Source organism: Emydura macquarii, unplaced genomic scaffold (genome assembly GCF_026122565.2).
Source record: "Emydura macquarii macquarii isolate MOO-44397 ecotype Brisbane River unplaced genomic scaffold, CSIRO-AGI_Emac_v2 contig_2481, whole genome shotgun sequence".
In the NCBI taxonomy this organism is placed as follows: Eukaryota; Metazoa; Chordata; order Testudines; family Chelidae; genus Emydura; species Emydura macquarii.
In genome coordinates, this window is record NW_027132618.1 from 3,677,545 (window position 1) to 3,704,567 (window position 27,023).

The window sequence follows — 27,023 nt, forward strand, 5'->3', positions numbered from 1 at the left end:
CATGTGAGTAAGAGCTGCAAGATTGGGCCCTGGAACCAGTCCAATGATTATGAGCCTGATGCTTGCCAAGTAATACCCTTACTACAGGAGTAGTCACACTAAAATCAATGTAATATTATAAGGAAGGTACTGAACAATGAAAGGCTGGCCCTGGATATGGGAGTGGTGCAGGAAGTTCCCAAGGTGCTGAGTACAGCCACTGACTCCCCCTAGCAATTGGAAGTCCTGAGTTTAAGCAAGAATCACCTCCAAAACTTTCCCCTGGTAAAAAAAAAAAGAGAGGTGACATCTGAGCAAAATCAAACATCATTTCTCCATTAATGGCATTCTTAATTCTCTATTCACAGTAAAACTAATCAAAGTTTAATATACTAAGATATTTACCTGTTGTGAATAGGTCCGCTGAACTTTGGGTCAAATTTCCTTGGTTCACCTGCATTTAAAATAAGATTATTATAAAAAACAGATCCTGGTAAAAATATGAACTATGTTCTTTTAGCAGCAGTCCTTCAGGAATATCTTTCTGAGATGCTCAGTGTAACCAGTTCTAGTAAATTAATTCTTATGAGCAATACCAGTATCTCAACACTTAATTTGATCTTGTCTGTGATTCCAGCAGAGGTTAGAGCTTTGGGTATCTCTCTTAGGTACTTATATAGCCACCATTACTGTAATACCAACAATCTTTAATGTATTCATCCTCACAGCACTCCTGTGAGGTAGGGAAGTTCTAGCACACCATTTTACAGACAGGAATGTGGCACAGAGAATCTGATCTGCCCCAGGTCACACAGGGAGACTGTAGCAGAGCAGAGAATTGAACACTGAACTGAATAAGTCTCCTGAATCAGAGGTGAATGCCCTAACCACTGGATCACTCTTCAAGAAAACTAATGATTTGGAGCCATGTTTGTAGCTCTCATGCAACTATAGAATCTATACGGACAGACTGACAGAATTCTGCTTACTCTAGGCTCTTACGCCATGCTGCTCATGGTTGATGGCTTTTACAGGGGCCAGTGCCACATCATGGCAGTATGCAGGGGTAATATATGGTCACTAGCCTACAAAGGGATTGATGTCAGCTCAGTTTGCCCTTCCCTTGCACAGGTGCTCACAGGAGATAATGAGGCACGCCTGGAGACTGCAGGCCAATCGAGTTACCCAGCAGGTAGGAAGGAAACTTCTATGGGTCTGATTTACCATTGCCCTGCATCTTTTATAGTCCTTTATGCCAGGGAAAGTGAATAGATAGGAAGCATTTTACACTGCATGACTTCACTGGGTGTCAAGCAATGGTGAATCGGGGTGGATGCTTGAGAGCCAAAAGGAGAGGACATTCTGCAGTGAGAAAGTTGCCATACCTCCTCATACAGGAGTGAGGTGACAACTCAGGCTGTAGTTTCTGTTATTTTATGGTGGCATGAGATGAGTGTTTTGTTTATTTGTTAAAATTGTTTCTTGCTGAACGCCCTGATGAATAAAAGCCTCAAAAAAGAATGTGGGCAATTTTTGTTGTTGGTGGTGTTCAAGGTTTTTGCTAGTCCACCTGGCAAGCCATCCTGCCACTTACATTCCTTTATCCTGCCTGACTCTGTAGGCCTGGCTGTGGCAACAGAATCCTCCACAGGCATCAGTGAGAGCAGTGCATGAGAAAGGAGGGCAGGACTGGTCTGGATGGTACCTATTGACTGAATCTGTCATCAACAAGCCCCACCCCAGAGAACGGCAAGCCTGCTGAAGTGGCATGTTTGATAACAAAAGTTTAACTGTCTCTGTGTTGAAATACGGGTTTGAGAATGACAGTAACAGAAATAAACATCAGCTATGATATAAATGATACCAGTAACTATAACCAGATATTCCTTGCTACAGATAAGCTTTTTGCAAAGCCACAATATTCATATAATAATCTGTTTTCCACTCATTATTTCATATAATAGTTCTTCATGGTTCTCAGGTGTTTGTTAACAAATTTATCAAAGATATCTTATAAAATGTTATAAAATACATTTGGCCAAAATAAAGAAAGTAGAGTGGTTTTTTTTAAAGAAATTATACATGGTCATTTCCGCAATTATTTTAACCAGGTCACTCTTCCCAATGTGTTTCTTCTAGATTCATACTTCATAAGAGAGTAAATTCTCAATGCGATTTAATTCCTTTTGGACTTGTAGCTACTTATTCCCAAAACTACTTACAGAGAATATAATTGCAAAAGTGTTAGTTTGAAATAAAATGCTTTCTTTGCAATTCTTTCCCCACGACAAGCCCAGTTAAAAAAAAAAAAAAAAAAAAAAAAAAAAAAACCAACCACCATTTGATACCTGGTATTTTGCAGATTAATTCAGTTTTCAAATTAAGCTGAACATTTGCTGAAGTTGTGGTTTTGTTCATTAAACTCATAATAAGCCCCAGAGGGTATGGAAGAGGGAGTGCATTATTAGAAAGAAACCAAAATGAATATTCTTCAAGGAAAAAAAGAGCCAAAAAATAATTTAAAATCTCTCACTGAAAATTTTAGCACCTTTCTCATGACCTTCAAAATGTTCTCTACTGGTTCATTACTATTTTAACAAGGCTCAATCTGAGTTCTAAAGTAAAGGTACCAATTTCCCTGGACCTCTGTCCTCCCCCTCTCCCCACGCACAGAGAAAAACCTATAGAATTTCATGGAAATGAAATCAACAAAGTTCTATAAATACTAAATAGGCTTCCACAAAATTGACTCTAAAACCCACAGAATTTAATAAACAATGAGATATTTTTCAAGGAATTTGCAAAGCAATCTATAAATTCTAATAGAAAATCATATCCCTGCCATAGAATGCTATGGGGTGACTGAAACATTCTCTGGAAAGGATTTCATGGTCTATTAAGGTCAGTAGAAATTTCCTACAAGGGCCATTCTGCTAGCTTCCCTCGTCTCTCTTTGCTTCTCCTCCCTTTGTCTTGATTACCTGAGACTCAGCAACTCCCAGGCATAATGGGACACCCAAAATCCCAAAGCAACCTGGTTTTGTGCGATCTGAAAGATTACCTACTTCTCTCTAAAATTTTAAAATACATTATTACTCATTTTTTTCATGCAGAAAGAAAAATCTAGCTTTTGTACACAATACTAGCTATATAGATTACTACAGCACAAATTCACATTTCTAATCCATTATAAGATTATATACACATTCCAAACATGTATACGAACGAAAAAATGAACACAAAATACAATGCACGTAAAATTCATGACTGTCCTCTCAAAATTATTTTCCCAAATAAACCGCACATTTACACTTTTAATTATACTTTCCTCTCTCTCCCCTCGCCCCCACAGAATATCCGATATAAACAGTTTATATCTTCAAAACAGCTCATCTAATCCCCAAGTTTATACACCTTCTCCAACACAGCACCATAAGAGAAGGCGTTTGTTTGTTTTCCAACGTTTTAATTTAACAGCTAAAAAAGTTACTAATGCTATTTTAGCCCAACATTTTATTTAATCCAGAGTTCATTCTAACTGCTACATTCCTTAACAAAAATTTGAAGATCTGTATTAATTCCATAGGCTGACTTCCCATTTCTGATGTAAACTAGCTATGTGAAAAATTAGTAACAACTTCAATTAATGCCACTGTCAAATCCACCTGACAACGTCAAATCTCAAGGCCCAGATCCACAGATGTTCTCAAGCACCTGAACGCCAGATTTAGGCACCTAAATCACAGTTTTAAGTAAACCTGAGATCAGCAAGCCCCCCCACTCAGCTACTGCCTATATCTGTAGACACCTATACTCACTGAGCACAAACATTGTCAGGGTAAGAGTTCCTAGGACACCTAAATTTCTGCCTCCAAGCATGTGAGTGCTGCTGCCGCCTCACTCCAGGCATCCAGCTGCCTGAGCCCAAGCACAACCCAAGAAACAGGGAAGGTAGATGTTCTCCTGCATATTATCTGTAAGTGTCTTCTGAGCACACCTACCAGATCGGACCCTATTCAAAATCGGGGAAGGGGGAGCAGAGGGAGAGAAGAGGTGGTGGTGATCTTTAGTCCAGTGGTTAGGGCCAGGGTGTGGGAGACCCAACTTCAATTCCCCCTTCTACCAGGTGGGGGGGGGGGGAATGATTTGACCAGAGGTCTCCCACACCTCTCAGGAGTGACTGAACCACAGAGCTGTAGGACATTCTGATGTGGGGCTCCCTCCGTCTCTTCTATTGAAGCTGTTCCACTTTGTATAAATAGAGTGACTGGAGCAGAGAGATTAGAACCTGGCTCTTCCACCTACCAGGCAGGTCCCCAGAACACTGGACTATAGAGTCATTCTCACTTGCTCTCTGGTCCAATGACTCTAAATAATTATACAAAGTGGAACAGCTTCAACAGGAGAGACTGATAGCCCCCCATCCGTATTCCTAATTAGTGGTTACAGCACTCTCCTGAAAGGTGGGGGAGACCTCTGGTCAAATCCTTTCTCCGCATCCAGCAGCGAGGGCACAGGGGAGGACTGAACCTGGGTGAGAGGCTAGAAGTTATAAGGTAGACATCACTTCCTCAGGAATTCTGTGTACAATGAGGCAGGTGTCTAAGCGGTTTCTTGTGAGAATGAACTAGGTGTTAAGCTGCCTGACTCCAGGACAGAGATTCCCGGCTGTGGACTACAAACAGAGCTAGGCATCTCTCTGCAGCCTGGATTTAAGCAGCTAACTCCCTGAGGGAATTAGGACACTCCCCTCTTGTCAGTATTTCGCACTGGCTAGCTTAGGCATCTCCTCAGCTAGCACAATGGCTCTTGTGGGTCTCATTCTTAGGTGCCTCTCTCCCCCCATTCATTGTACAGGGAGCCTAAACACCTGACTCCGCCTTTGTGGATCCCATTGTTCTTCCAATGATTTCCTGGGTGTCTAAAAGGCATTGCAGTGGTCAGGCTAAGTCCCTTGTGGATCCAGACCCAAGTTCCTTAGGCCTTAATTCTGCAAACCCTAATGTAGGCAAGGAACTGTACATATGAGTAGCCCCGTTAGGTTTTTGTGCCTAAAGCTACACAAATGCTTAAGTGTACGCAGCATCAAGGCCTTAGTCTGCATTCCAAACTATTTCCAGTAAAAAGATTATGGGCCAAATTTGCCCCAATAAAACTCCATTCACTAAAATCAAGAATGAATTTAGCCTGGTCGATTTTTGCTGTTTACTTACAATGATGACCACTAGAAAATTATGTTTCTCTCTGTATGGCACAGCTGTTCATAAGAGGAGACAATGTACTATGAATTACATTCTTTGATTCGTGCATAGCAGTGCAGGGCATTGGTCTCCCTAATGCAGTTACATGTTCTAACTGTGTAACTAATAGCATATTCATGCTGAGTAACCACATGAATGCCAACGATGAGCCTGGTTACATCAAATGGCTGGGCTACATGAGTAGACCATATTATTCTGCTTCCATTGACATTAATAAAGTTGAAAACCTTCAGTCCTACATTTACAAAACTGACCAGTGAATTTGGATGGCTCAGTTTTTGGGTGCTTAACTCGGAAGGCCAGAACAAGGCCTGACTTTCAAAGGGCAAGCTCTCAGCACTTTGGAAAGCACCCAATTTTTCAGGAAGTGTCTCAAGTTGGGCACCAAAAATCACTAGTGAGGCTTCAGTCTTTAAGAGGTGCTTCTTTGAGCCCCAGAATCTATCTTTAAAGGAAGGTTAATCTCATAACACCTGAAAAAGAAACAAGCAGTCCTGGAGTCTTGAAATGTCACCTATTGTGAAGGAAGGATATCCTCATTCACAGGAACTCATTGTGCAATGAATTCAATCTGCAATCCACCAAAGATACTGCATGGGATATTCTTTCCTTTTAGAAAGGCACCAAAAAAGGTTTGCAATATGCCTTGAATAAAGAAACTCATCTAATTTACTTCTCAGTACAATGGTCTTACATTTTTCAAAACTCTTGTTTCGTTTGTTAAAATGCACTCCTCTCTTGATCTAAGCCATTGAAAAACTTGATTAATGCAGCCACATGGTTACAAACAGGGACAATGTTCAGAAGTAAAATTCTCCCAGACCCTACCTCTCTAAATACTCTCCTTGTTTACCTCCATCCATGCGCTCTGCCCTTCCCTCAAAGAAAAGTCTGGGAGAACAGATGGGCTTTCAAGTGTGTCCTCCAGGGCACAAAATTCAGGATGTAGCAAATCAACAGGAAGCAAGTTCTAAGGTCAAAGACCCTTCAGTGGAAATACTTTGCATCTCCAAACCCCTCAAGTGTAAACCAGGAGACTAATACCCCAAATTCCATGGTATAACAAGAGGCTTGGGGTGGTCTCTAAGCACTAAAGATCCAAATCATTTAAGGCATTCTGTTAAAATCAACACTATAAATTATAGTTCATGGGGCACAGGCATAGTGTTCTTCCTGCAAGAAATTCCATTCAACACAGAGGCCACCACCTGCATGTCAAATTAAGAGTCAACTTACTCTTAAGGTATAGATGCAACATAGAGCATAGTGCAGTAATGCAGCTATGAAGATACACCTCACTGTGGCAAAGGCCATATCCAAAAGGAAAGGTTGCAGCTTTCTGGTGGAGTGTAAATGATGGGAACACTCCAGACAGCTGCTGCTATCTGGACATCTAGAGGAGCAAATAAACTCCTCACACCCCTAAATCACAAACTTCTGTAACAAAAAGGCTGGCAAAATGCTTCAGCTGAGGAAGCCAATATCAACAGCCTTTCTTCCAATTGTCTCCTTCAATTTAATACATTTATACCAGTCTCATCTGGATTAAGCCTCCATCAGCTCACCCTCATCAAAGCCTTGACGCCAGTTAACGGAGAGGCTAAGTTGCTTAACTGTGCCATCTATGCACTGGAGACTGCACTGCCCATACCTCCTCTCTATCTCTGCAAATGGCTTTCCATACAAGTTGAACACTAGGAATGACAGAACAGAATACTGCAGTATCCTATATGCAGGACTGGAAGTTTTAGATTTTTATTGGTAAATGTTAGTACACATTGATTTCATTATACATACACAAACCAAGAAAAATATATTTCCATCGATAAAAATTCTTTACCAGACAGGTAAAGAAAGAAAAAAGCTGCTTGAGAACTTAGAATTTGATGTAAGGATATTTAGTTTGTATATTTCTTTATGTGACATTGATAATTGGTGCTATCACGGTTATCAAGTTTCAGGTTTTTTTTGAATCTCAACGTCTACAGTCATGAAATAATTCCTGTCTGACTCCCCCATAATTTCCCACAACAGTAAAAACTTAAGATGATTGAAAAATTCTTGAAACCCATGATTTTGCACATGTGAAAATTTAAATAAGTAAAAATACAAATGCTTAAAAATAAACATTGATAAATCCCTCCAAATTATAAAGAAATAAGAATCCAATTCTGTCAAGTTTACGCACATGGGATATTCTTCAAGTCCTCTTGGACAAAACAGAATGGAGCCAATCTAGTACGATGACTCTATCTTTGGCCTGCAGTGGCATCAACACAAGCAGTGTAAAAGAGGCAGCTCATAGAGCTAAGAAGATCAGCAAGGACATTGGATATTTGCCATTCATCAGAAAGAGATCATCTACTGATGAAACCAATGCAGTTTCTATAATATACATGTGCAGGATCAAACAGGTCTGAGGATCCAGATATTGCCAGTGCCGGATCTCCTAAAGACAGTCAATTTGCAGTACATTGTCCCATTCACAATACTTAGAACAAATTGCCTGAATAATCATTGATTGACATGGTGACATATTTCTGACTAGAAAGCTTAATGGAGATTTAGGCAGAAGAGACAACAATTAACACCACAGATGGGCAAGGATCAAAATGAATGAATATAATTAAGGAAGGAAAAGGGGTATAGGACGAAATTGTGAAATAAACCTCTAAAAGCCATCTGTTTACCAGGGATGATGACAGCACAACTTCTCCAGATCCACTGTTGCAACAAAAGGCTCATCCTGGATTGTTACATTCTCCTTTCAGTTCATTTAGAGCCATTCACAGGGCTTGAAAGTGCTGTCAAACAAGTGTGAATAGGCAATACAGATATGAATAAGCAGGTATCAATAAGGATACTTATAACTATGAAGACAGTACATAGTTTGATATGCAGAACTAGAAATATTCCTGTTTCAAATAGGCAAGTTAAATGATCATCCCAAGGAAGCCCTATATTTTTTAAAGCTGCAAGAGTGCATTTCTCCGCACCATTCCTCATTCTCACATAGCTCAAATATGGCTGAAGAGACTTGCCCCAAAATTTCTAAAAAAAAAAAAAAAAAAACCAAACCAAACAAAAAACCATAACAAAACTCAACTTACAAATGTCAAAGCATTACATGTACACCTATGCAAGGTTTCAATGTAGTAATTGCAGATTTTTACATGTTTACAGTGACTTCTTGCTTTACGGTCAGCTGAGCACACACCAAAATGAAAGAAGTAACCACTGTTAACACAGGAGAAACCATATATATTTCAGTTCATGTTATTGCAAAAAAGGGGTCTGTTTTGCAGTCAATATTTTGATTTTTAAATATAGGGAACCTTACAGCTGTATTTAAAATGATAACGATTCTTCCAACATGCAAGGACATAAGCTTTTGGAGCAGGTAATTTTATTCTTTTCAAACAAGTAAAACTGAGTTACTGTTGATGTATGAGAAGAGCACATAAATGGAGACATACTGTTTAGGTTTGGCAGTGCAAAACATTACACTATTTCCTAATAAGCACTATACATAGTATTGATTGTTGTTTTGTATGACCTATGTTTAGAAATGTTTGTTTTAACTTTGGGCCAAATTCTACCCTAAAATAAGCACACAACTCCCATTGTAACCAATGGAATCTGAACCTACTTTTCAGAGAGCAGAGTCTAAGAAACCTAATATTAAACATATGCCATTTATATTTTTATTCTACCAACAAAAGTTAGTGTAACATGAACTTCAGTCATGTTACAATCTCATTTTAGAGACTATTTTTTATTATTAACAATGTTTTTAAAACTAGCACATTTAGCAAATGCTAGTTTCATTGGTACAAACCAGTAAGTAAACAGGTCATTTTAGTTATCCAAAGCATAGCAAATCTAGTGGTTTCTGGTGTGCCTCTAGGATGTAATGTGTTGGCAATCACATAAGAAGCTATTGAGGGGAAAAATGTGATGGAAATCAATAAGCAGTGTGTTCACCTAGGCGACTTTTTTTTTTTTTTTTGCACTGCATTTAAAATAACTACGTTAAAAGTAAAGTTCTTCCATATACACCTAGACACAAAAGAGCTACTAAAGAAAAATGCTTAGGATGAGTCAATTTATCATAAATTCACAAAGCAGTTCTGTAGCCAGTGATAACATCTTTCCAACAATCTCCTATCTTCTACAGGTTATTGATGAGAACTAGGGGTATGTCTACACATGAAATGTAAGTTGACCTATATTAGGTTGACTTACGGCCACCACTGACATAATTAGGTAGACATAAGCTGCCCTATGCAACCCAACTGTCTAGTATAGACCAGCCCTAAATTAAACCAATTTATCAGTTCTGCCTCCCACTACAATTCAGAAAAGATGCAAGATAAAAGACCCCTGAAAACATCAGCGTTTCTGCTAGGGGTATTATAGAAATGAAATATAGAATGGTGCACATTTCCAGCACAACATGCTCCCAACAGCTGCCAACTTCAAACAGTCTTTACTTCGTTGCCTGTGAAACTTAGTCGGACAGCAGAACACTCCAACCAAAGTTCCAACACAGCGAATGTCAGTGTCAGAGGGACTCTGCTTCAGTGATACGAGGTAATACAGAAGACAATAAAGGTAAGTCTGAAAGTTAAACCCCACCTATAATAAACAACACTTACAGTAAGTTAAACCAGCAATGACATCCATCTAGGTGTCAGAGACATACACCCTCTAGTATAATAAAATAACTAAGAAGCGGCAAAGTCCATGTAGTGCTCAAATTCACCTTTATATCCACAAGATTTTAGCTGCTGTGCGAAAAGGAAACAGTTCTTTACACACACATTACATAATATATCTATCTATATATATATATATATATATATATATGTAGAGTCAATGGAGCTATACCAATTTATACCAGCTGGGAAGCTGGCCATGTGTGTGCATATGTGTAAATATTCTCTTTCTGAACATTGTCTAAAATCATGTAAGCAATAAGGTTTTATAGAGTGCCCCCTTTTCAGATTCAGGGCCAGTAAATCTACCATCTTTGAAAGCTGTTTGTTCAGTTCTGCCTCCCTTTTGTCATTCATTCCATAGCAGCATTAAGCTACATTTCCACAGTATTGTTCACTCAAGTATCTAAGAGCTCTTTCCACAAACTTTAAAAACTGAACTGCATTTGCATTTTAAAAGCCTGACAGCAAAAGGCAGACTTCCAACTTCCTTTTTGAAGATAATGAAGATAAAGGCAGGATGCAATAGTAATGTATACTCTCAGTGAACATTTCAACATGCATTTTAGCTTCCTCAGTAATGTTTAAATATTGTGCCACCCAGTAATGCCGATGAAGTTATGCCACCAGCATTTCCATTAAAACCCCTGAATTCATATTATTTGGGTTTATAAAAATATACATAAAATATGATCATACTGGAAATGATAAAAAGTATCTTCTATGATAGACAGTAAGTACCCTCTTTTCCCAACAGGGAGGAAAGGCTGATCAGCACCTTACAGTACCAAGCTGGAGTAATAACGTTATGGTGAAAAGTGCTAATGGCTCACACACTAGAGGTCATTGATACATAAACACCCAGAATGAAACTACGCGTAGAAAATTTGAGATGCCACACAGCAACTGTCTGTTCTTGCACTGCCTCCAGCATGACCCACTTGCCCTTTCCCTGGCCTTTCTTCCCCCCCCCCCCCCCCTTCCTATTGTTGTTTCCTCTCTCCTTGTTCCCATCTACAGTCTTCTAACAAATCAAGTCGACCCTATTCCTGGTCATCAGTCTTTCTCCTATCAGCCTTCTGTCCAATTTCATTGTCATGCTTCCTAGTATTTATTATTTGTGTTGCTGTAGAATCTAACAGCCCCAGTCATTTGCCAGGACTCCGTTGTGCTAGGTGCTGTTCAAATACAGAACAATGAGACAGTTCCTCCCACAAAGAGCTTACTTCGTGAGCATACTGAGGTCACTCCATAGGATGCAGAGTTCTCTACAATGGCAACTTTGGGACTGACCATAGTATTTCCTTTCCCTAAAAGGCAACAGGCTCTGCATTCATCTTGCCTTCTCAGCACCTGTATGGGCATCAGGGACAACATGCCAAAGACTGTTCCCAAGAAGATGTCCCTGGCTAGTGAACAGGAGCAGCAAACAGGAGAGTTTTGTGAGGGAGTTTTCCAGGTGAAGGAGGAGAGACTACATGAAAGGACAAATCTTTTGTGCCATTTTGGTGCAGTTAAACCCTTCATTTCATTTTTTACTGATTTTTACCAAAAAGTCCCTGGGTTTTACAAACAGTATTATTCAGATTTTACCAATTTTCACCCAATTTTGAACCACTCGAGTACCTGAAAATACAAATTACGTTAAGAAAAGTCAATCCGGTACATTAGGTGGATGTGTTTATGTTAATAATAAATTAGTCCAATTTTAAACGCAAGGCTGTCTGTTAAAATAAGGCAATGTACTGAAAGATACAGACACACATGCATATGTATATTTAGAGTTAATGTACAGTTCTCATGAAATAAACCACAGCATTAAACAGCTCTTAATTTCAATATTCATATTTTTCCTCTCTTTGTTGCTTTTTTCTGTCCTTCCATCTCCTGCTATTTACCCTGAAAACTGTGAAGTTAATTTTAATTTTTGTAATAAACGCTGCTAAATTCTTGGGAAATTTTGCATAAAATAAAACTAAAAACAAAGGGCCATGGTTAGCGAGGAACTCAAAGAAATATATTTTAAAAGCTGCCTTTACTCATTAACTAAATTCAGACTTTGATCTCATGCCTCATATCAGAAAAACCTTATCAAAATTACTCACAGGCCCAGTACAATAAACACAGCAGACCTCATGACTCTGTTTGTTCACTTCCACCCCAATAAGCCCCTAAAATATCATTTTTACCACAAAAGAACTTTGGCAAGTTTATAGCTCCAGAACATCGAGCTGTGTGTGTGGCAATGCCGCTGGAGAGAACAGAACATAAATTGTGCTGTCACATTTAAGCCGCCTAAATGAAGAGTGAGTTCAGAACAGAAGGCGCAGGCAAATTGAGAAGAAACCTGATAACCTTTGATGTGCAGAGGCCTGCACCTGGTTTACAGCGAAAGGCTTTCCATTGATTAAACATGTTTAAAAATTACTTCTTTCTAGTATGATTTAGAATCTAACTTTACTACATACTAGCACTCTGTGGCTAACTACCTACAGGATACTAGACTGTGTCCACCACCCAAAAGCATCCCAGCAAAGGAAATGGGACTCGGAAAGGGGAGGAAATCTGCAACCCCTGCTTTACTAGGTACAGAATGCTCATCGCCCCCACTCCAGGAGCTGCTCACTTCCCACCCACCTGCTGGGGTAAGGTCGGGTATCAAGTGTTCAACTCTTGCTCTGTCCTGCTTGTCTCGGCAGCTGGAACCCAGATGTTAGGAGTCTGCATGGGAAGTGATGTCTTTCTCTCCCTTCCTCCTCTGCACTAACACGTTAGGGTCAGCCAAGATCTCGCTCCCTTCCCTCCCACAGCCCATATTATACATAATTTACCTGGCAGGCAGGCAGGCAAGATTTCTGAGCCTCTGCAAATTAGGAGCAGCCTAGATTTTCAAAGGCGCAGTGAGTTTCCAGTAGGGATTTACTTTACTTCTAGACATTCCTCCAGTTAGCCTACATTGTACTGATGAAGCTTGTTAATAAGGGCAATTTCCTGTGTTCTCAGGATGTCTGCATATAGCAGAACAGTTTGATAACGTAGCCAGTGGGGCAAGATATAATGTGTTACAGTAAGCGGGCTACTTTCTACAAACAAGCTCATCCTTAACAGTGCACCTATCATGGTAATTGGCTTCAGTTGTGTTAGTTACAGCAGTGTTTCGCAACCTTTTTGATACCAGGGACCGGCTTCTTATACTCTGTCAGGGAGATCTCAGGCTTCCTATACTGGGTCAGAGAGATCTCAGGGACCGGTCCCGTCCATGGACCAGTCGTTAAGAAACACTGAGCTACAGCATACCTGTATAGATTTTGATAGGGTGCAAAGAAAATGCACCTTGGGAGACATATACATTTGTGGATCACATCTGAGTGCAAACGAACTCCACAAGATTGCTACAATGAAAGTCAATACCTTCTAACTTTCAGGCAAAAGGATAAAAATAGACAAAGTGCTCCAGAAAATTATCTCTAACTCAAATGGAGATTTTCTTCTCCAGCAATCAAACAAACTGGGGAATGCTATGAGACAGCGACATTCATTAACAAAAATAAGCCACTGCACTACTACAAATTCCTTCCAAGGGAATATGGCTCACTACCAACGTCACTATGCTTATTGAGGAACAGAGCAGTTCAACAGTGGCTCAGCCTGTCTTGTTTTTCTTTTTCTAAACTTTGCCACAAATCCATCATGGAATATGACTTTTTACATAAGGAACACTAAATACATCCAAAGTCAACACACATTCAAATTAATTGACAAAAGTAAGATATGACATTATAGGAATTTATTCACTGAAAACACACATTTATCTGTGATTATAGTTTCATGTAACAACTAACCATGGGCGTTCACTGCTTGTTCTCACTCTTCTTCTCCAATGTACACATCAAGTCCCCTACCCAGTTACTGAATTTGTCTCTAACGAAGGAATAGAGGGAGTAGATTGAGGAAGAGGTTTTTGTTGTTGTTCTAGTTAAACCTCTGTTAAAAAAAAACAACAGAACTCACTTGCCAAGTGTTGTATCAGCAACACTTTGAAAACAAAGAAACATTTAATTCTTAAAGCTGATTAAAACCTTTTGGCGTTTGGGAGGCATGAAGGAAGTAGCCACTGGTATGGAATACTTACATAGTAATTTTCTTGCTGGGATTAAAAACTGAGATGATAATCACTCTTCACAAACAAGACATCTATTTCATAGGCTTTTTTATCATAAGAATTTTAAGTTGAATTATTGTCCCATTACAATAAATACTTCAAATGATATTTAACTTCCAATTCCAACTAAAAAAGTCTAAATAATAAACAAAATTACTTCTGTCACACTTGATTTAACTTAAAATCGCTACAGTGTAATAATTTGCCTATAATTAAAATCAGTTATATTTATACAAATTCTACCTTCTATCTGCCATTATTTGTAGCTGCAAGCTCCATACTGGGAAAGAATACACAATTTTGCAAATAATGGAGGAAGTTAGCTAAAGGCATTTAGGGCCTGATCCAAGCCCATTCAAGTCAATGGAAAGACTCCAGTTGACTTCAATAGACATTGGCTAGAGCCCTTGCAAAGCATTTCATTTGATTAGAACACAAGCAGGTAGGTAAATTACCATGTTTCCCGTAGTAGTTTTCTTCTTCCCTAGCCATATTACTGCTTCCTGATCAGTTTAGCAAGCTATGTCTAAGTGGGGTATTAACTGCAGACTTCTGTGCTGGAAGCAGTTTCCCCAGTAGGCTTAATCCACAAAAGTACTATTCAACCAGGTTTAAAAATAAAGCTGCTTGAGTAGCATAGGCTCCTCCAGTAGGAATGGAAATTTACAAGGGAGGCAGGGCTTTCTGCTATTAGAAAAATGATATCACCCACTGCCCCACCTAAATACACCAGACCAGTCTGGTGCTGTAAATGTCACAGAGTGAAGGGAAGCTTTCTTAAAGCTCTTACTAAATTGTGTCATATTTATGGGGGGCGGGAACAGGACACACGAAGTTTCATCTGGATGAGAGTTAATTTGAGAAAGTGAGAGTAGGGATCAAAGTCAGGCTTACTGCAGAAGAGCAAACAGACTTACAACTATTACCATGGAGCCTCTATGGAGCTCCCTGATTGCCAATGTGTGGCAAAATAAAAAGTCTTTGGGAAGATACAAGTATCGACATGTGGCAAATTCTGCTGTTCTTGGGCAAATATATGTGTGTATATATGTAATAGCAAGAGAAGGACACACACATGTATACTCTATAATGTCTATATATAATATAGATTTGCATAGATACACATTCTCTCTCACACACACACACACGCACGCACTTCCAGATTATTTTTTTTTAATTCTGTAACAGCTGCAATTCCATGATGTCTTTTTTGTTGCTATGGGGCTTGTTAGTGGGAGCCAAAATGAGACTGTCAGTTAAGCATGGCCCATTTATTTGGCTGAAAAAAAATTCTATGATGAGTGCCAATGTCAATTCATTGTGGATTTGAAAAGATTTTCATTTCCATCAATTCCAGGTGAGTGGAGAGTAGCAGCTTTCATCAACTCACCTTGCGTAATTAATTCCACTCACTACAGTTATCTTGCTTTGATTATTGATATAATAAAAATTGTATCTATGTATAAAGAAAAAATTGCTGTTAATTACTTGCAAGTGTGGAGGGTTTTTATATATGGGAATTAATGTTGCGGGGATTGGTTGTTTGTATGGGGTTTTGTTTTTTTTATAGGGGTGATGTTACATCTAAAAAAATCACAATGTTTTTAACTCTAGAAAACAGATTGAAAATATCATCCCTTTTATTGCAATATCTTTTCTACTAATATTAATTATATATTGATATGGTGATAGTGCCCAAAAAGTGTAAGGGACTTCCCACACCCTGAGGAATAGACAGTACTACTACCTTCTGGGGAGATGGAGATACCCTGCAATACACCAAGGATTAATCTGGGGTCCTATGGAGATTTGTGATTCACAGCCCTTACAATAGGCTATCTGTCTGCTTTAAGTCTAAAATATGCACATTTGACACATGACATGGCACCAGGCTTAACAAGAACTTTGCAATCATTAGTGACAGTTGGACATGTGTCAGGTGGTAATTACTACAAAAAGTTAACAAGTTTTATTTATTACTACGAGGCTAAATGGGAAAATAGTTGACAATCTGAACATAATGATCTATGGATACTACCCTACTTTACTGGAGAATATTAAAATGAAGCCCTGATTAACTGAATTGATGTCCCAGAAAACCAGATGAGATAAAGACACACTGATTTGACAATGATCCTCAGGGTATGGATACATTTGAACCCAGTTTCATTTACTGCCCTCATCTCACACGTCTAACTCCTGCAGTTGTCAGTGGGCCTGTGTCCTTTTTCCCCACACAGGCTAGCAGATTCAACGCTGACAATGTATTTGAGCAGCGCAGACTTGAAAACTTCTACTCAGGCTGGCTCCATAAATGCCAATCTTTGGAGCCAATAAGAAAGACTCTTGGAAGAATCCCACAGACTTCACAAAAAGTAGATAAGTGTCAAGACTTCAGTTTTTTTTTCAAAAAAATATTATTTTTGTGTAGTGGCTAAGGCCTTGAAAAGGGGCAACTTCAGAAATAAAATTGTTTGTCTATGAAAAGGTGGCATCAACCCCATAGGAAATTTTTGCCTTCCTTAATATTAATTTTATTTTCTCCTGGGTTTTCATTGTTACAGCATGTACTGTCCTTCAAAGGGCAAGCCTGGACCTGCACACCCTGAACAGGAAACCCAGGGCATCTCTCCATGGCAGCCAGAGAAGTGGCCTGTGTAAGGAGCACAGGAAGAAGATGTGGCCAGGAATGCAGCTAGGGCAATGGAGATCAGCAGCGAGTGACAGTAGTGGCTTGCTGGTATGAGAAGTGGTTCCCTGTGGAGAAAAAGCCTGTGAAAGAACCAGCAAAGCCTTCTGGGTTCTTTCCTAGAAAAGGGGTGGAGGATTGCTAAGCACATGACATAACTTTACCCTGCAGGGATGCCAGCCTCACATCACCCCTCTAACTGTCCTTCTCCACATAACACTTTACTAAACAACCCTTTTCCAATATAACCAACTGCTTCACTAGACATCCGCAAATACTAGTGTTGGGGGGGGGAGAACAAGAAGTGCAAAAAGTAGGCAAGGTTTAAGGTTATGGTGCGTGGTCAGTGGTGTATGGTAATTGTTGCATTGGTACAGTGGGCATAAGTGGAAGGAGGATAGAAAGTATGTACCTTTAAGTGTCAATTTTAATTTGCCTTTGTGGGGGTGTTAGGTATGCTATATATGTAGCAACTCTCATGCTTCACAATGAAGCTTTTTGTATTACTAGAGAGATCCAGACGGTCGACTCACAATTTTTACACTTTTGAAATTCCAATGACTTCACTGAAATTACTCCTGACTTATGCTCTTTCCGTTGATGTCAGTGGGCTTTCTATGAGGCTCTTATACTAGTGTAAGCAAAAGGAGAACCAGTTCCATAGATTATAAAGTACTCTGGAATTCCTTGGCTTGAAATAAACTACAAAAATAAGCTAACTATTATTATTCAAACAGTTAAATTAAGCTGTTTCTACAGATTTTATATCTGCAAATCCAGATCTCCATTCATAAGGACAATCTTATGGATGGTTACACACTTGCATGAGTTGGATTTAAAGGAATGTATATACATGAAAGTCAAAGAGTGCAAGGATTCTTCCTCTTTTTCTAAGTTTGAGAAAAGTATGGATTATTTCTCAGTTAAGCACACAAGAGCAATGGCTCCTAACAGTGAAAAGCTTTTTACTATGTTTACTCTAAACTCCACACAAAACACACACAACTTTTTACCTTACTTTCAGAACTCAAAATACCAACAGTGCTATGAACCAGCTGTGAGCTAGAAAAGCATCTTGGTATTGGTTTCCACATGAACACTTCAAAACACACCCACTTTTCTTCTAAAATTCTTATCTAATATAGGGCTTGAATAGTCTCGTTTATTAAACTAGCTGTACAGCAGGTAAAAATGCTGGAAACAAAATTGGATGTTGTAGTCCAGTGCCTACAAAATGTTCCCACATTAACAGCTCTTAGATTATGATGCTAGTGCTTGTGATCTGGGACCAGACTAAAATGTCTGAGCATGTTTGTGCATGCCCTACATTCTGCTGTCTGTGAAATGGACTGTTTATTTACTAACTGAAGACAAGATTCTACAATCCCAAAAATGACTGTGCTTTTGCTGCCAGTTTTATTATGACAGAAAACAGTACTTCACAGCTCATGCCTGGCCAAATCCTAGTAATTCCACCTAAGTCAGTGTGATTATTCATATGAGGAGGAAAAACACTAAATATCTGTCTTTTTTAATGACTTTTCCCCATCTTCCCTATTTAGTGCAAAAGGAAAGAAGATAACTGAAAAGGGAGACAGAGCAAGCAGGTTTTGGAAAATGAAGATACTAGCATGCCTGCAAAAAATTACAGAATCAGAAGTTGTCCCAGCAGGGGCTGCTTTTGGATGTCCTCTCTAATGGATTCATCAGGTTTGAGTCATGGGTCTAAGAACTGGAGGAACATTTTTTCTTGGTGAATTAAACAACACAAAAACTAGGGGTCACCCAATTAAATTAATAAGCAGCAGGATTAAAACAAACAAAGGAAGTCCTTCTTCACACAATGCACCGTCAACTTGTGGAACTCATTGCCAGGGGATGTTGTGAAGGCCAAAATTATAATGGGTTCAAAAAAGAATTAGATACATTCCTGTAGAATAGGTCCATCAATGACAAATAGCCAAGATGGTCAGGGATGCAACCCCATGCTCTGGGTGTTCCTAGTCTCTGACTGCCAGAAGCTTGGAGTGGATGACAGAGGATGGATCAATCGATAACTGCCTATTCTGTTCATTCCCTCTGAATCACCTGTCAGCCAGTCTCATTATGAGTGAGCTCTCTTCATTATACTGACCACAAGTACACTATTTCCCTGCTTCTTTGCTATGCTTTAAGTCAATGGAATTAAAGAAGAAGGGTCGCCAAACTATTGCAGTTTTTATATGTGCCTGGCTCCGTTTGCACAGCGTCTCTCAAAGTCTGCGTCAACAAATCCTATATTGCATACAACCCATATCTGTTTGCCAGCTGTCAAAGTAAATTTAGAGTGCAGAGGGGCATATTAGAAAGCACAGAACAGAGATTGCTAAGCACATATGTACACTAGCTTAGAATTTTGCCAGCAAGCTATTAACCAGTCCTAATGAACTGCTGTTTTCTATTTAGAACACTATTAGTTTCTTATGGTTTGTTTCTTTCTTGTTGGTATGTTTGAGCCTCAATGACACCATCATGTGGCTAAAAAAAGTGTCGCCTTTAAGTACACATTTATTAATAAGTAATATAATGGGGCCTGTACGTATATGCACTGATTCCCTCTATGGGAGGTAAACAGATCTGCTCAAGAATTTATACAAAGAATGTGAGCCCTAATGCTACAGAGAGCTAGTGGAGATTTTCCAACAGAGCAAATAGCAGAGATAATTTAGTGCTAAAGGCCATGAGTCCACTTGTCATCCAATCTGTGCAGTCATTGAATGTCTGAAATCTTATTGGGGTAGGCAACTAGGTGCCATTGTGATGCCCTGCACCCCCATGTTCACCCTTACAGTATAATTGTGTGCAATTATGTCACGTTGCATGCAAAGTATGTCACGTTAGATGTCTTTGGAAGGCTCATGATGTACTGATCATTATTGTTATAGTAGTGCATTGGTTGCAATTTTGTGTGTACAGTTATGAGGCTGCACTATGTAATATTCCCAAAGATGTGTCCTCATAGCTTAAAACAAGTCCAGGCAAAACTCTCCAGGAGCACAGGGGCAGTTCACACCTCATCAAGGCATGTATAGGACAAACCCAGGTCAGCCTTCCAGGAACAAAGGACTGTCCTGGGCATCAATGGAAGGATTAACTGGACTCTCAAGCTCCTTCCCTTGGTCAGTTTGGAACCATGATGAGATAATGCTCACTGACTCAGGACATGGATAAGTCCATATAAGGACATTGTTAGTCACCTGACCGGGGTGAGGCGGAAGGAGGGCAAAACCCCAGAGGAGAGAGGGAAGGAATATTATAAAAAAAGGGAGACATTTGCCATGCTCAGTCTCTTCCGCCTCCAACCACAAACACCACCTTGCCATTGAAGTACTGACCAGAGCGGGGAGCCTGGCTGAAGAGAAACCAGCCAACCTGTGGTGAGAATCGCCTAAGTTTGTATGGTTGCTGAAAGTGTTAAGCTTAGCTTAGAATGTGTTTTGCTTTTATTTCTTTTGACCGAATTGGACTTGTTATGCTTTGACTTATAATCACTTAAAATCCTTCTGTAGTTAATACATTTGTTTGTTTGCTCTAACTAAAGCAGTGTGTTTGGTTTGAGGTGTATTGGAGACTCTACTTGGAATAACAAGGCTGGTGCATATCAATTTCTTTTTTAAACTGATGAATTTATATACGAGTTTACATTGTTTACATTTAGTGGGCATAACTGGACATCACAAGACAGAGGCTCCTAGGGTTGTAAAGGCACTCCTCTCTGAGTTCAGGCTTCGAATGGTTACTTCCTTTTCCTATCAGGCTCCAATTCAGGAAATCATCCATAATCAGGTCAGTATTTAAGTATGCATTTAACTTTTAGCTTGGCCTTAATTCAAAATGAAGTCAGTTCCACATTTTGAGGTTTAAACTGGTTTACATGGATTCTATTAACAACTGTATCAGTCCCTCAGAGCTTTCCTAACTCAATTCTACATTATATGGCAGACTATACCATGCATTCTTTATAAGATTATTTAAAATAGATTATGGAATGTGCCATTGAATTATTACTTTAAAAGTTAATTGAAAATTGTTGTAGAAAATGCTGTGGTGGCTAATTAGGTACTTCAGTAGTTTCCTGATACTCCCGCAGGTGCCTATATGCTGTGGTTGGTTTATGCAATAAGAATAAATTAACTGAGCTTTTTGAAATAATGACCTGAAGTCCTGTACACTGTTTACCTTTACATCAGTTTAACAGCATTTCATGTTATAGGTGAAACTTCACTTATTTAGGCTCAACAAATGGTATATGCAACATTTGTGAAGTTGTGGCAAAAATCAGTTAACGAAAACGGCAAGGTGGCAGACAGTGATCAAGTGATGTCAATGAGATGTGGGTGCAGGAGTCTGCCTCTGTAGACTCATTGCAAGATCAGGGCTCTAGTTCAAGAGTGTAAAATAAAGGTAGCATAATGCACAGTATTTGCTAAAAATTCTCAGGTCTTAAACTGAATCTCATTGGTAGCTCTTCTTCCATGCTATTGAACTTTACATTATTCACTTGTCCATTTATAAATAAATAACCTAGTGCAGACAGACACAAAATGGTTCAATGTCAAGCTACTTCTAACAGTGAAAACTAGCTTTTCCCCTCCTCTTAATTTTTAAGCAAGTAATTTACATAATGCAGTATATATCAAGGTTAAGTTTTCCTTTCAACATTGAGATCCCTCCAATTGCTGTAAATTTACTCAAAAGCACTTTCTCCTATGCCTCTTGGGGCAAGTTCCCAGAATGCAATGCTTTTAGATGATCTAACAGGCTGCCACTGCAGATGGAATAGCAAACTACAAGGGTAAATTGTTAATAATAATTAAAGCTGTTTACCTCCTCATATGACAATGCTGTCTCATCTAGTTTCCTAAGAAAAACATTTTGCAACAATTATTTGTGCAAGTCATATAACAGGAATGGGACATGTCAAAAATGCAAAGCCTCCCTCCACGCAGATCTCAACCCCACAGAGAGCTCTCTGGGAGACTTTGGAAGTCAGGCATGCTTCCCTGGAGGATGCTGATCCCCTTCCCAGCTGTGCAGGAGGGTGGCAAAATCTGGCCCAGGCTCAGGCACTTAAGCTTTATTTCACTGTATTTTCCTACATTAATCATATATTTTCAGTGTGCTGTGTCATCCTCTGCAAGTCAGCCACAAGGTAAAGTGAATGACAGCAAATCACACACTCAATTAACTACCTTCTGCATGAACAAGGAGCAGGCAATGCTTTTCTGTGGGTGGCTCTTGGGTACTTAACACTGCATCTATGCATGTTTAAAATCAGACAAAAACAGGATTCCAGCCTCATCCTGCTTAGCCAGCCCCACGTGGCCAAATTTCTAAAGCTTCCACACTAAAATTCTTCTGAAATTAAAAACATTATGAGATACCACCCAGATTTTCAACATACCAACTTTTATGTTACCACCACAGGAAGCACAGAACTGATTATTAAGGCAGTTAATATACTGTAATTTAGTTGATCACTTAATAGTAATCCCGCAAGGCTGGCAAGAACACCAAGAGTTAGCAGAGATTTTACAAAATTCCTTTCAACATGAAATCATATAGGTGTTTGCAACAACAAACGATGGATAGGGTTATACACAGAGTTTCCTGAAACTTGCTTATCAGATGTTCCCCACTATTCTTCTTCAGGACTAAAACATTTTCTGAACAGTCTGTCTCTATTTCTGCCTATTAACTCTCAGAACAAAATCCTGCCTACTGTAGAATGAAAATGTTAATAATCATTAATCTTCAACATACACATCTCTGTTGTAAAGCAACTTGCTAATTGGTTCTGTTGGTGCACCCAAATAACTTTCAAACACCCATGCTGAATGACACCAGGATGGTTTCAACTGGTAAAGTAAATCTGTTTTAAACAGGTCCCATTTCAGGTCGTACAATGTCAGCTTGTATCATGACAATCACTCATTTGTCACTCATTACTTAAGGCTCTATTCACCATTAAAGATCCATGGCCTTTTGCCTGGATTCCTTGCCTTCATGGCCAGGCCAAACAATTGTATGGAGATGGGTCACTGTTGTGAGAAATTGGGCCAGAGAAAACGGATCAGGGCTGCACATTTCAGGGTCTATTCTGGCTATGCTCACACACATTCTCTCTTTGTGAAATATAAAATAAAATAGGAACATGGCTTGTTTACATTTTCTTCTTAGAAATGTAGCCTACATTTTCAGAAATGTGTCATTTAAATGTATATATTTAAAGGAGGCAGATGCTGAAGTAAGTGTTTTGCATGAAGAAGGAAGAACCAGACCAAAAATATAAAAAAGTTACATATTTCAGAACTGAGGAAACAACAAAAAAGGCAGTTGTGTAGTTAAACCTGAATGATCAATTTTTGCATATGTGCTGCATTTCATCATAGTTTGTGCACTCCAGAGAATCATAGAATATTAGGGTTGGAAGGGACCCCAGGAGACCATCTAGTCCAACCCCCTGTTCAAAGCAGGACAAAATCCAACTAAATCACCCTAGCCAGGGCTTTGTCAAGCTCTACCTTAAAAACCTCTAAGGATGCAGACTCCACCACCTCCCTAAGTAAACCATTCCAGTGCTTCACCACCCTCCTAGTGAAAATGTTTTTCCTAATATCCAGCCTAGACCTCACCCACTACAACTTAAGACCATTGGCTCCTTGTTCTGTCATCTGCCACCACTGAGAATAGCCTAGCTCCATCCTCCCTGGAACCCCCCTTCAGAAAGGTGAAAGCTGCTATCAAATCCCCTTAACTCTTCTCTTCTGCAGATTAAAACAAGCCTAGTTTCTGCAGCCTCTCCTCATAAGTCATTTGCCCAGCCCCCTAATCATTTTCGCTGCCCTTCACTGGACTCTCTCCAATTTATCTACATCCTTTCTGTAGTGGAGGGTTCAAAACTGGACACAATGTGGCTTCACCAATGCCAAATTGAGGGGAATAATCACTTCCCTCGATCTGCTGGCAATGCTCCTACTAATGCCAAGAATGTTGGGCTGCAACAAGGCCACACCGTTGACTCATATTCAGCTTCTTATCCACTGTAACCTCCAGGTCCTTTTCTGCAGAACTGTTGCCGAGCCAGTCGGTCCCCAGTCTGTAGCAGTGCATGGGATTCTTCCATCCTAAGTGCAGGACTTTGCACTTGTCCTTGTTGAACCTCATCAGATTTCTTTTGGCCCAATCCTCCAATTTGTCTAGGTCACTCTGTAGTCTATCCCCACGTTCCAACATATCTACCACTCCCGCATCTTAGCGTCATCCATGAACTCGCTGAGGGTGCAACCTATTCCAGTTCAGAACAGAGAAATGACTCTCATTAAAAGGATTAGCTTATTTGATGCGTTTAAGGAGAAAACATAGAATGCATTTGTAGTTGTAGACCCTCTTTCATGCCACAAACTGGGAATGAAATGAGCACAAATCCAACCCTTCTTTTGGACAAGGGAGCCATCTTCAACCTTTGCAATTTACTGTCTAGGAAATAAAGCACTTGGGTTCTTTTGGATGAGACTTGAAATTGAAGTTCTGACAACTTAGCAATAAAGAGTCAATAACTTTTTAAAAGAGCTCGGAATACTGGTTGTTATTTGGGTAATTAACATTCTGCCTATCTAAATTGAGTTCAGTAGTAATTAAAGTCTTCACTTCCTGTCTTAAACTGTTGCTGTGCACTCTGCTAAATAGCTGCTGCATTACATCCCAAAAACGGATGCACTACTATAGTAAGTGAAGTGACTCCTCTATAAGCAAAGTTTGTTAGGGACCTGTGGGATGAAAGACACTCAGTACAAAATATTATTGAATTATTAATTTTCCAAAAGATAAGTCTCAAACAAAATGTGTGATACTTGCTCATATCGGCTGTCAACATAGCACCAGAGACTCAAATTATGGCCAGCAAATGCTAGCTATTTGTAAATTGTATTTAAATTTTTGCTCATAGTGTTGCTTTTTATATGGGTTATTTTTACATGTTGCTGACAGTCACTGTTTGAAAAGCTATCCTAAAATCTCCTTTTCCAGTAATCTGAGCCTAAAACACAAAATATACAATAATGCTCAGAAAAACCGATTTCATTAATTGAAAAGACCTTTTTTTTTTTTTTTTTAAAAGAGGTTCAGGGACCTGAATCATAACAATCTGCAGAAAGTCAAGCAGACATTTGCAGCTACAAGCATGCCACATTAACATAGGCCCTAAAATTCTCAGTAATTAGTAGAACAGTAGACTTCTCCAACAGAAGGTGGATGAGGGAATGAAACAATACTCTATGCTTAAGTAACTCTCTGTGACTAGGAATTGCAAGTCCCCCTCTATGCCAATACACAGAGAATTGGAGTGATTACAGAGATTTAGCAGCTTATGCTTCTATCTCTGATGGTCCCTGGAGTGTTGATCAATTGGGTAGATACAGAGATGGAATCCTGGACATCTGTGGGTCAGACAGGCAGGTAATGTTGTGAGTATGGACATGCATATAAACCTTGCTTTTCTAGTCTAACCTAAGGGTCTTAAGATACTGTATTCCAGTTGACTAAGAAAAGCTGTCTTCTTTTGAAAAGGCTGCCTTGGGTCCTGTGTCACTCCCAAAGAGGGGTAAGTCTCTGACAGGCATCTAAACTCATTTGGATCTGCTGGAGGAACCTGAGAGAAACAGAGGTGCTGAATCCAAAGACCCAGTCTTGGAGAAGTGGAGCTGCAGGGTCTTCCTTGTGGCGGTCTAGTGCCAGCACAAAAGAAGTACCTCCCAGAGACGCTGTGTAAAGGTCAGAGACCTAGCACACCCAGGGATCGAAGACAGTTGGTGATAGCAGTGGGATGGTGTCTGCAATGATAGTGCTTTACAAAAAGTGACCACAATAGTAAAAACAAGTTTAGTCAAAGCATGCGGTAGGGAGGGTTTATGTTCTGAGTGGATAAAAGGAAAAGGAAAATGATGCATGAACAACTCCCTAAAAGGCAGATAACAAGCTGTGCAGAGGGAGAGTAAAACTTTAAAAGTGAACCAAGGCTCAACTGTTTGACCTACTACATGAGGACGACAAGGCAAAGAATTAAGGTCCAGATCCAGCCAAAGTTTCCCGAGAGAGGCCCAGTTCACCAGGATTGGTTGGGGGTGGAGGGTGAGGAAGAAGCAGAGAGACAGATACCAACAGAGTTCAAGCAGGACAATCACAGTGTCCCTGAACAATCACAGGGGGTCCTCAGGACCAAGTTCCTCATCCTAACAGCTAGAGTGGCAAAAATTGCAGCTTAGGGGGGACAGTAAGGCTTCAGGTGCAGGACTAGGGACTAAGTTGGAATGTCAGAAGCGGGTTGATCGTGAAAAGACGGGATCAAGTGAGCCAAATACAAGGAAGCCAAATACAAGCAAAAACAGTGAAAGCAATTTGGAAACTGAGAACCTGAGGAGTAAAAAGAGGTCACCATGCAATGGTAAGCAGGGAGAAAACATGGGATGCCAAGACCACAGGGAGCACAGATGCTAAAATATTGCCCCAGTTTAAGGGGAAGGATTGATGTCTACCCCACTGCTTTTGAGAAGGCTTGCGATTTAAATCAGATTCCCCCTATGGATAGGGCCCAAAAATACAGAAGTTGTATAATCATATGGAACGGATTCAGGGAGTGAACTATTTGAAAAAGCCTTATTGCTTAAGTTTGAACTGATATCGGAGGCTTACAGAAGATGATATTGAGGCATCCAAAAGAATATGGAGGTGACGTATATCAAGGCTGCAACAATATGGGGAAGCATCTCTGCAAAGGGGGAACAGGTGCAGGAGTTACTGTCCTGGAGGCTTTTCTGACTGGTGGGGTTAGAACAATTTTAGGAGCTGTGCCCGCGCAACATTAAAACATGGCAAGTGGTCCAGAACCTAAGGGTTGCATTGCACAGGCCGACTGGCAGATGAATTATGGACAGTAGGTCTGGTTCAGACAATTCAAAGTGGGGCTGGTCCAAGTAAAGGTCCCAGAAGAGGGTTACTCAGATTTCCCCACAACTGGGATTTGGGTAAACCCAAAGTGGAGGTATCAGCCAACTCAAGCAGACCATCACCGAGAGATCCCACGGACCTGAGACGTGATATATATAATAGGCCTGGGCATAAGTGGGCAGAGTGCCCAAGGCTCAGTTTCCTGGGGTCTGGCCATAGCCTGTGAAAGG

The 27,023-nt window shown here is 39.9% G+C and overlaps 1 protein-coding gene across 5 annotated transcripts in view; it reads right to left on the minus strand.

Moving 5' to 3' along the window:
- SLC44A5 (solute carrier family 44 member 5) overlaps window positions 1–27,023 on the minus strand; it is a 162,805-nt gene that overhangs the window by 83,352 nt on the left and 52,430 nt on the right. For 4 of the 5 annotated variants that reach the window (XM_067563407.1, XM_067563405.1, XM_067563409.1 and 1 more), the window contains exon 2: window positions 385–433. In XM_067563407.1, the coding sequence (XP_067419508.1) occupies window positions 385–433 (49 nt within the window). Of the gene's footprint in view, window positions 1–384; window positions 434–14,575; window positions 14,795–27,023 lie in introns of those variants that run through there. The other variant, XM_067563406.1, reaches the window with a different exon arrangement.